Source organism: Tachyglossus aculeatus (genome assembly GCF_015852505.1).
Source record: "Tachyglossus aculeatus isolate mTacAcu1 chromosome 12 unlocalized genomic scaffold, mTacAcu1.pri SUPER_6_unloc_2, whole genome shotgun sequence".
NCBI lineage: Eukaryota > Metazoa > Chordata > Mammalia > Monotremata > Tachyglossidae > Tachyglossus > Tachyglossus aculeatus.
Window position 1 is genome coordinate 10,805,123 of NW_024044829.1, and position 11,397 is coordinate 10,816,519.

Sequence of the window (11,397 nt, forward strand, 5' to 3'; positions counted from 1 at the left end):
CCCTTCCTTCCTCTCCCCCTCGTCCCCCTCTCCATCCCCCCATCTTACCTCCTTCCCTTCCCCATAGCACCTGTATATATGTATATATGATTGTACATATTTATTACTCTATTTATTTATTTATTTATTTATTTTACTTGTACATTTCTATCCTATTTATTTTATTTTGTTGGTATGTTTGGTTCTGTTCTCTGTCTCCCCCTTTGAGACTGTGAGCCCACTGTTGGGTAGGAACTGTCTCTATGTATTGCCAATTTGTACTTCCCAAGCGCTTAGTACAGTGCTCTGCACATAGTAAGCGCTCAATAAATACGATTGATTGATTGATTGATTGATTGATTGATCAATGTTATTTATGGAGTGCATACTCTATAAGGAATGCTGTACTAAATACTTCGGAGAGTACAGTACAACAGAGCTGATAAACACGTGCCCTGCCCGCAAAAACTTTACCATCTAGGGAGGGGGCTCACAGCCTAGGGGAGAAAATTAGGTAATTTGCTCAAGATCACACAGCGGACGAGTGGCAGACCTATACTAGAACGGGTCTTCTCACTTCCAGGTCTGGGATTTCTCCAATAGGCCTCACTGCTTCCCACTTCCTCCTGATCCTTTTACATACTCTTTCACCTCCCTGTCCTCCATCCACTGTGCAGGAGCTACCAATAGCCCCAAGTGAGAATGGTTGCCCCGGGTTCTGTAATGAGCCCTGACCAGGTCTCCGAGGCCTCACGGATCATGGGAACCTGGTTCTTGACCGAGCTGAAACAGGCTTTCTGGACGCACGCCTGCTGAGCTCTTCCTTCTCCAATATTACTCTGCTCTCATCCCTGTTCTCCCCGCTGGCCCACCCCCAAGTCTCCTGGACCAGAACCAGAGGTCAAGAACCCTTTTGAGTGAAGGGAAGATCTCCTTCCAGGAGACAAAATTGACAGGCACGGCCAGCCAGGGCTGGGAGGGGGAAGAAGGGAAAAAGAGAGAATAAAGGATTTTTGCCTTCTTGCCTAACAGAGAGATAGATCAGAGTCCATCCCGAAGCCCTGTTAACTTCGATGCCAGCCCATCAGGTAAAGTTACTGTCTTCCTTTTCCTCCTTGTTGTACACCTCCTTGAGCTGCCCCCTCCGCAACCCCTTGATAATAATAATGATGGTATTTTTGAAGCGATTACTATGTGCCAAGCATTGTTCTAAGAGCTGGAGTAGATAGAAGGTAATCAGGTTGCCCACATGGGGCTCACAGTCTTAATCCCCATTTTACAGATGAGGAAACCGAGACACAGAGAAGTTAAGCAGCTTGCCCAAAGTCACCCAGCTGACAAGTGGTGGAGCTGAGACTAGAACCCACGACCTCTGACTCCTAAACCCATGATATTTCCACTAAGCCACGCTGCTTCCCAATCCCTGCCCCTGCCCAACACACACACGAGGGAGGGAGCAACTACTCTCAAGAGGCTATCTTCCAATCCTTGCTCATGGATGGCCTGGCAGAGCTTGAAGGGTAGAGAAGTAGAGCCCCCGGGCACAGTCTGGTCCCAAATAGCAGGAAAGGGCAAAACCAACCCCTTCCCAGGGTCCCCAAGTAACCCATTCTCTTGGTTTCTAGTACAGCGGCTGTTGCAAAAATTCAACAAGGAGCTGGAAGAGGTTCTGTTTCACATGAAAAGGTGATCTAGTCATTCTCTTTTACTCCTTCGTGGGCCCCCCGCCTAGACTCTGTGATGACCCTGAGAGGAGAGGGACTCAGGGAAGAGTCGTCCAGGGTGTGGGGGAGTGTGGGCATTGGTGTGACGGGTAGTATATTTTGGGAGGAATGACCGGAAAATGGGAAGGGGGCAGACCCTGTGGGTGGGCACATGTGCTGTGACAGTTAGGCACAGCTGGAGAGCCAACAGTTGTCCAAGGCTCAGGATTCTTCTGGTGGGTGGGAGGTGGCATTTGCCCCCACCCCCACCCCCCGCCAGGTCTGCATATGTCAGGACCAGGCTCCTTTCTCACTACCGATGTGGGGGTTCCCTCAGTTCATTGACACTGGGACTGTGGATGGCCAGTAGATTGTCCCGATAGAGCTCTCAGGATCAATAGCATTGCTAGGCAGGAGGGAACACCTTGGGAAATGCTTTAACGTATATTTGATAGGAATCAATCAATCAATCAATCAATCGTATTTATTGAACGCTTACTGTGTGCAGAGCACTGTACTAAGCGCTTGGGAAGTACAAGTCGGCAAAATATAGAGACGGTCCCTACCCAACAATGGGCTCACAGTCTAGAAGGGGGAAACAGACAACAAAACAAAACATACTAATAAAATAAAATAACTAGAATAAATATGCACAAGTAAAATAAATGAATAAATAGAGTAATAAATACGTACAAACATATATACATATTTACAGGTGCTGTGGGGAAGGGAAGGAGGTAAGGCGGGGGGATGGAGGGGGGAGGGGGAGAGGAAGGAGGGGGCTCAGTCTGGGAAGGCCTCCTGGAGGAGGTGAGCTCTCAATAGGGCCTTGAAGGGAGGAAGAGAGCTAGCTAGGCGGATGAGGGGAGGGAGGGCATTCCAGGCCAGGGGGATGACGTGGGCCGGGGGTCGATGGCGGGACAGGCGAGAACGAGGCACGGTGAGGTGATTAGCGGCAGAGGAGCGGAGGGTGTGGGCTGGGCTGTAGAAGGAGAGAGGGAGGTGAGGTAGGAGGGGGAGAGGTGAAGAAGAGCCTTGAAGCAGAGGGTGAGGAGTTTCTGCCTGATGCACAGATTGATTGGTAGCCACTGGAGATTTTTGAGGAGGGGAGTACCATGCCCAGAGCGTTTCTGGACAGAGACAATCCGGGCAGCAACGTGAAGTATGGATTTAAGTGGGGAGAGACAAGAGGATGGGAGATCAGAGAGGAGGCTGATACAGTAGTCCAGACGGGATAGGATGAGAGCTTGAACGAGCAGGGTAGCGGTTTGGATGGAGAGGAAAGGGCGGATCTTGGCAATGTTGCGGAGCTGAGACTGGCAGGTTTTGGTGACGGTTTGGATGTGAGAGGTGAACGAGAGAGCGGAGTCGAGGATGACACCCAGGTTGCAGGCTTGTGAGACGGGAAGGATGGTAGTGCCATCAACAGTGAATAAATAATTATTTTATTAATTACAAATTAAATAATTAATTTGTTATATTTATTATGATTAAAGAATAAATAATTAATTATTATTAATCATAAAAATAATAAAAATGGTAAGTCTGTACCGTGTACCAAGTATCATACTGAGGTAGATATAAGTTAACAAGATCAGACACAGTTCCTGTCCCACATGCGGCTTACGATAAAATGAGGGGAAAGACCATGTACTTAATCCCCACTTTACAGATGAGGAAACTGAGGCAGAGAGCGGTGAAGTGCTTTGCCTGAGTTCACATAGTAGGCAAATAGAGGAGCCGTGTTTAGAGGAAAGCTTGTTGACTCCCAGCCCAGAACTTTATCCTGGAGCCCCTGTCCTCAGCTCGAAGATTGATTTATGCTGTGCTGAAAGGTGCCTGGAGAAGAAATTTCCTCTCTGTGATGGCCCAGTTTCTGGCCCTGCCACATTCTCTCCTTCTGCTGTTCTCCATCTGGCAACCACCTCCACCTCTTTGTTGTTCAAAACCGAATGTATTTGTTAGTGCTCTTGGCTCTGGCCACACAACAACTAGGGTCCAATCCCAGTCTGTACTGTATCAGCGGTCATTGCTATCTAGGTCTGAGGGTCATGGCGGGTGGGCTTCCTTATAGACAAAAGAAGCAGGCCGAGAGCCAGCTGCTAAAGCTCCAAAGCATGAAGGCCGGGTCTGTCAGTTATGGGAATCTGCTTCCCCTCAGCTGGAAAGAGTGGATATTCTTTTACAGGCTGTACAAGGACACGGGCTCTGAGAAATCAGATTGTACGGCCTGCCAGCACCTCAGAGAGAAGGTCCAGGGCGTGTCTTCAGGGAACAGAGCTTCCTGCTCCATACCTTCACTGCCCTTTACCGACAGGGAGAAGATGATTTGGCCCGGAACGACTTTCTCCCGAGGTCCGGAGTCAGGAACACAACCTGCCCAGAAGAGCAGATCATGGCCACTTACGTCCTCCTCGTTGACAAAAATTTCCTCCAGCCTAAGACACCCGATTCTCCCTCAAAGCAAAGGGTCTCCAACTCGTCAGCTGGAGGAGAAGGATCAACGTCTGAGGGAGCAGAGTCTCGCACGCTTTTGCCATGGACGAATGGCGGGTCCCGAAGAGGAAGCCCTTGAGAATACGGAGCCAAAATCTGCCAAGTTGCAGAGTAAGACTAGGGGTCCATGACCTCCCGCCAGCCTCCTCTCATCAGCCCCAACAGTTACGGCTCCCTGGATCTGAGAATTCCAACCGCTTCCACCAGCCCTGTTCCCAAGCAGAGTGAAACCAAGGGATCGACAGCATCGTCCCCAGAGCAGGGATACCCAGGGAACCGCATGCTCCAGATGTGGGGGCAGGATGCCAACCAAAAAGACGTCCATAATGACTCTCCTGAGAGGGGAAGCTTCAGCCAACGAGGGTCCACCCCCTCGGGGTCCTCGCTGATCAAGGACCCAAGCCAAAACAAGGACCCAGACCACAGTGTACCGGAAGTTATAGATGGCGTTTCTAGGTTTCTGAGACTCGAGGACTCAATCAATCAATCAATCAATCGTATTTATTGAGCGCTTACTATGTGCAGAGCACTGTACTAAGCGCTTGGGAAGTACAAATTGGCATCACATAGAGACAGTCCCTACCCGATAGTGGGCTCACAGTCTAAAAGGGGGAGACAGAGAACAGAACCAAAGGCTCCCCCAGAGAACCAGAGAACTCCCCCAGGCTGAAAAGTGAAAAGTGGGCACTAGAGGACCACATGGATGCAAAGCGCCATCAGTCTAGAGCTGGGGAAATTCCCTACTTGGGACAAAGCGGGAGGGACGATACCAACACCTCACCCCCGCTGGCCCCTCTTTCCTCACTGGGTCCCCCAGCTCTCTCCAGCCTCAGACAACTGGCCCCAGCCATTCCACCTTCTCACACCCCAGGGTCCCTGGAACAAAGACACCAGAAGCCACGGAGGTCGGTTACATGGTGTGACAGGAGGATGGAGTCCTTCCTGGAACTCAGTTTGAAGTCTGGGCAACGGGACCACCAGGGAAAAATCAAGCCTGGCGACCTGTCCGAAGAATCAGTTAAGGCCCTGGAAACTGTCTTGAAGAGAAAGCACGTGGCTTTTCTTTCTGGGCTTCCTCTCATACATTACCTAGTTGGGCCTGTCACAGTGTCCGTAGTCGGGTTGATCGGGCTGGCTGCGAGAGTAGTCCACGAGCCCTACTGGCGACCATCCTGACTGTAGTGTGGCCGACTGGGTGAAGGGGAAGGCATCTGAGAAGGCCCATGTCTTACCAGCTGCTGAACGCCACCAGGCTCCAGTTGACAGCAGAGAGTGCCGCCACTCCCAGGAAGCACAGAACCGGGCCAGACCTCAGAGCCAAACCGTGCCGGCCCCAAGACCGAAGAACGATGGGCCTGTTACCCGCCCTATCAACTCATCCCTCTGCCCCCCCAGGTCTGCAGGCCACCTGAGTGCTATCACACCTACACAGAGGGGGAAGAAGGATGCTGGAGAAGCCCACAGCAGGGCCTCTCTCTCTGAACTGGCAGAAAAGTTCCCAGGACCAGCCAAATCCAGGAGCCCCATTTCTTCCACCTTGGGCCCAGCGAAGGCCAGCAAGAGCAACCAGTCGTCACCTCAAGCTTCGTTTTCAGCCAAGCTGAAGATGTGGCTCAGTTCTCTCGGCAAAGGCCAGTCGTCCAACATCAGCCCCAAGGTTTGGGTGGTAACGGGCTCAAAGCAGCCATGCAAGTGGAGCTCAGCATCCAGGAACAAGAAACCACCCTTTCCTGAGAGTCTAGCTCCCTTCTCTACCATACTAATTCGTGGGACTCACCCCCCAGGTTCTCACACATCGTCCTCGAGACGTCTTCCTAGGACCCGGGTAGACTAGGTCCAGGGCCCCCTAAACACCACACGAAGATGACCATTCAACAAGAGGCCTTCCTGTACTCCGGGGGAATCAGCCAGTTGTCGCTGGAGCACAGCGTCAAACTTCATTCTCCATCCTGGGCTTGGTGAAAATAAATGGTTCTTCCTGCAGGAAAGCTGGGTTATTCATTCATTCATACATACATATATTCAGTCGTATTTATTAACCGCTTACTGTGTGCAGAGCATTGTACTAAGTGCTTACAAATCGGCAACATATAGGGATGGTCCCTACCCAACGATGGGCTCACAGTGTAGAAGGGGGAGACAACAAAACAAAACAAGTAGACAGCTGTCACAATCATCAGAATAAGTAGAATTATCGTTAATAAAATTAACAGAGTAATTGATATGTACAAATATACACAGGTGCTGTGGGGAGAGGAAAAGGGTAGGGCAGACTGAGGGAGGGAGTCGATCGGGAGGGGAGGGGAGGGGAGGAGGAGGAGAGGAAAAGGGGGGCTCAGTCTGGGAAGGCCTCCTGGAAGCTCAGTTTGGGAAGGTGTGTCTTCTGTCTGTCCCGCCGGGCTTGGGCTGGATCCTATCTAAACAATGGAAGCTGGGCCCCGGGCATGTCAGGCACGGGTTTTCCCTCCTGCTGGGGGGATGCAGTATGGCTTAGTGGATAAACCATAGGCCAAGAGATTCAGGAGACCTGGGTTCTAACCCCGACATTGCCACATCTGCTGAGTGACCTTGAGCAAGTCGCTTCACTTCTCCGGGCCTCAGCTACCTCATCTATAAAAGGGGATTAAGAGTTTGAGCCCCATGTGGGACAGGGATCTTGTCCAACCTGATTTGCTTGTATCTATCCCAGTGCTTCTAACAGTGCTTGGCATATATTAAGTGCTTAACAAGTACCATTATTGAGGCTATTGGTCTCACTAAGATTTTGGGGAGAAGAACAGGTATGTTGGGTGAGGGGTTGTGGACGTCAGGCGTGGGCAAACTAGGGGACAGTCCATTGTGGGCAGGGAAAGTGCCATTTATTAGTAGCCCTTAGATCTATTAGGGGTTTTGGGTGGTACAGTAGGGAACATTCCTCTGACAGGGCACAGCATGATTCCATGACAGAAGATGTGTGAACTTTGTCAGTGTGTAGGGTGAGTATGCAAACTGAGTTTTCCTTAGCTTTTGTGGGATTCTGTGGGAATATAGTCCCTGTTTCACAAATGACCAGGGTGAAAGACTGATACATCAGTCTTTGGCTCCTGCGTCATCTGGAGGGACAAGTTTCCCCTTGCTGCATTGCAATGTTTGTTTCTTTAGCTCACATTCACCTCATCATCAGCAATATCATATATGAACTCACAGAAAAATTAGAAATGAACATAATTGTAGTCTATGTAATGCACACACACTATCTCTATATGTTGCCAACTTGTACTTCCCAAGCGGTCAGTACAGTGCTCCGCACACAGTAAGTGCTCAATAAATACGATTGATTGAATGAATGAATGAACAAGCACACACATATTACATATACTATATGCGAACATAGAGGCACACCTATCTTTATAATTTCCCTTTGAGTTTATTAACTATTTTAATCACCAGTTAAATTACATGGCCATCTCAGCATCTGCGTTGTCCTGGTGATTACCAAGAGGCAGACATGAATACAGATACGTGTTCTAAATTAACCAGCAGCAGGGTGTAGTGGATAGAGCACAGGCCTGGGAGATATAAGGTCCTGGGTTCTAATCCCAGCTCTAATACTTATCTGCTGTGTGACCTTGGGCAAGTCACATAACTTCTCTTTGCCTCAGTTCTTTCATCTGTAAAATAAGGATTATTTTACACATATGTAAAAATATGGGAATTAAGTATGTGATCCCAGTGTGCGACAGGGACTGTGTCCAACCTGATTAATTTGTATCTACCCCAGTACTAAGAACAGTACTTGGCAAATAAAAACCACTTAACAAGTACCACAATTATTATTAGGTTTAAGAGTCACCCAGCAAGGATCTAACCTTCTGGGAACACAGAGTAGAAGAGGATTTGGGTTCAGAATTGGACTGCCTGCTCTCTTTCTTAAGTGTGGCTTGATTTTCACTACCAGTAGCGGCAACACAAAGGGCGGCTATATGGGCTATATGTTCATCTGTAAATCCATATACGTGAAGGATTTTTTAGCCAAAGCTAGGGGTTCATAGAATTCCAACCAATCAGATGTTGACACTGTGTATTTTGGCTGGAATGTGATTAGGGAAACAAAAACTCCTCACTATTGGCTTCAAAGCTCTCCATCAACTTGCCCCTTCTTACCTCACCTGCCTTCACTCCTTTTACATCCCAGCCCACACACTCTGCTACTCTGGTGCTAATCTTCTCACTGTGCCTCTTTCTCTCCTGTCCTACTGTCGAACCCTGGCCCACAACCTACCTGTGGCCTGGAATGCCTTCCCTCCTCAAATCTGCCCAAAAAATCACACTTCCTTCCTTCAAAACCCTACTGAAGGCTCACCTCCTCCAAGAGGCTTTTGCAGACTAAGCCCCTCTTTTCCTCAGTTCCCTCTCCCCTCTGCATCGCCCTGACTTGTTACATTCGCTTTACCACCCATCCCCCCGCTCCACAGCACTTGTGCATATTTGTACACATCTATAATTCTATTTATTTATATTGATGCCTGATTACTTGTTTTGATGTCTGTAGCCCCCCTTCTAGACTGTAACCTCTTTGTGGGCAGGGATTGTCTCTCTTTATTACTGAATTGTACTTTCCATGTGCTTAGTACAGTGTTCTGCACGCAGTAAGCACTTAATAAATATGATTGAATGAATGAACAAATTAGGGAATCTGAGCTTGTCTGCATATAGGATATGGTGGAGTCAGAAGAAGTGCCTTGTACTTCCTGGGGCTTATCAATGGACTCCGTGGTGACCCCAATGCAAGTTTTTCTTTAACCCAGGGTTTTGCAACAAAGCAGCCCCTGGGTTTTAAGAATACCAGCTCTACAATAAAAATTCAATTTGATAAGTTGAATTTTTTCCTCAGAGCCCTCCCGAACAACAAGATTTCCACAGTTCAGTGACCGATATTTATACACATTTCATTGGTGCATCTTGGAACTACATTTGGATGAAAGGTCAAATCCCAAACACTCCCATGAAAACCACTGTCAGTCGTGTCAATGATGTTACATAATGACCTATGAAACACTGAAGCATTCTGTACAATCAGTGTTTGAACTGTTACTAAATTAAATTAGTGAAGTCTTACCGAAGGCAGTCAATTTGAGCTTAGTGCCTTAACCTGAATATTTTTTCCCTTTACTTTATTCTGCTTAATGCTTCCTTCCTCATGGCAGCATGACTGCCACCACAAGAGATGAGATCTGGAAGTCTCCAAACTACCCAACATTGGTTGACTTCTCAAGGGTCATTCAACACTCTAAAAAACATACAAACCACTTCACCGAATCAGAGGGGCATTGCAGAGCATTGCAGGCTGATGATGAGTCTCAAGCAAACTGAGGTGATGACGATGATGATGATGGCATCCATTAAGCACTTAATATGTGTCAAACACTGTTCCAAGCGCTGGGTTAGATACAGGGTAATCAGGTTGTCCCATGCGGGGCTCACAGTTTTAATTCCCATTTTACAGATGAGGTAATTGAGGCACAGAGAAGTTAAGTGACTTGCCCAAAGTCACAAAACTGACAAGCAGAGAGGGATTAGAACCCACGACCTCTGATTCCCAAGCCTGTGCTCTTTCCACTAAGCCATGCTGCTTCAACGGCCTGCTCCAGTAAAGCCAGTGAAGCCATACAAATAACCCAGAATTCATATTGGCAACACAGAGCCACATTACACCAAAGGATTCTGCTATTGAGGCAGCACACTGATCAAAGACACAATGAAACGAAAGAAACTAGAAAACCAAATCCAGGAGCTGACACATCCTTTGGAAGACTGGCAGAGGAGATATCAGGCTCCAGATCCCTTCAAGGCTCCCAGCCCAGACCAGAGAATTCCCCATCTTCTAAATTTTGCAGGAAAGAGCCACCACACATTACTTGTAACCTGGTTGTGGGCAGGGAATGTGTCTCTTACAGTGTTATATTGTCCTCTCTCAAGAGCTTAGTACAGTGCTCTGCACACATTAAGCACTAAATAAATATGAACAACTTGACTGGCTGCCTCCATGGATCCACTTTATTGGATGTGGCACAAATAGTTTGGTGAAGAGACAAGGGAAAGCGATGGTGGATTCGTAGGTAAATTTTACAACAGTGGTGACTGCTTCTAATACAAAGAACAACTACATAGATTAACTGCCATGTTGTTGTTGATAGAAAATAGTTTTTCATGGTATTTGTTCAGCACCTACTATGTACCAGGCACTATACTAGGCAATGGGGTAAACACAAGCTAGGTTGGACATATTTCATGTCCATGTCCCACTTTGGGCTGACAGTCTTGATCCCCATTTTACAGATGAGGTAACTGCACAGCGGAGTGAAGTGACTTTCCTAAGGTCATACAGCAGGCAAGAGGCAGAGCTGGGATTGGAACCCAGGTCCTTCTGACTTCCAGGCCTAAAATAATAATAATAATAATAATAATAATAATAATAATAATAATAATAATAATAATAATAATGACATTTATTAAGCACTTACTATGTGCCAAGCACTGTCCATGCTCTCTCCACTAGGCTATACTGCTTCTCTTGCTCCGGTTAGGAAATTTGTTGTGTTGGTGGCATTGATAGATCCGGGATCTAACCGGATGCATTTCTCTCATCTTAGGCCTCAACTCAGCCCCAAAGCAGAGACCTAGCTTGCTTCCTCCTCGCAGGGCAGTTTGGACAGTGATTTCCCTGGTGGAATGCTCCACACCCTCCTTACCTTTAGGCCACTGCTCTGCCACCAGGGAGCCCAGGAAGATGCCATCTTCTTCTTTCTCTGTTCCTACTCTTTTTTCCCTGTCATTCATTCATGCAATCATATTTATTGAGCACTGACTGTGTGCAGAGCACTGTACTAAGAACTTGAAAATTACAATCTAGCCATGAAGAGAGACAGTCCCTGCCCACAACGGATATATAGTCTAGACAGACTGTCAGAGAGAGAATGCAGGGCTGGAAGAAGTAATTAATTAATTAATTAATTAATTCGTATTTATTGAGCACTTACTGTGTGCAGAGCACTGTACTAAGCACTTGGGAAGTACAAGTTGGCAACATATAAAGTCGGTCTCTACCCAACAATGACTTCACAGTCTAGAAGGGGGAGAAAGAGAACAAAACAAAGCATATTAACAAAATAAAATGAATAGAATAAATATGTACAAATAAAATAAATGAATGGAGTAATAAATACATACAAACATATAT

At 47.4% G+C, this 11,397-nt stretch overlaps 1 protein-coding gene across 1 annotated transcript; it reads left to right on the forward strand.

Annotated features, from left to right (window-relative positions):
• Positions 1-4,311: 4,311 nt before the first annotated feature.
• LOC119921354 lies at positions 4,312-9,201 on the forward strand (the record flags this gene model as incomplete). Its single annotated transcript, XM_038741620.1, is given in 6 exon segments — positions 4,312-4,675; positions 4,831-5,332; positions 5,334-5,899; positions 7,618-7,645; positions 8,116-8,173; positions 9,052-9,201. Coding segments are annotated over 6 exon segments (1,668 nt in total), but the record flags the coding sequence as incomplete, so codon positions are not given.
• Between the last annotated feature and the right edge of the window lie 2,196 nt (positions 9,202-11,397).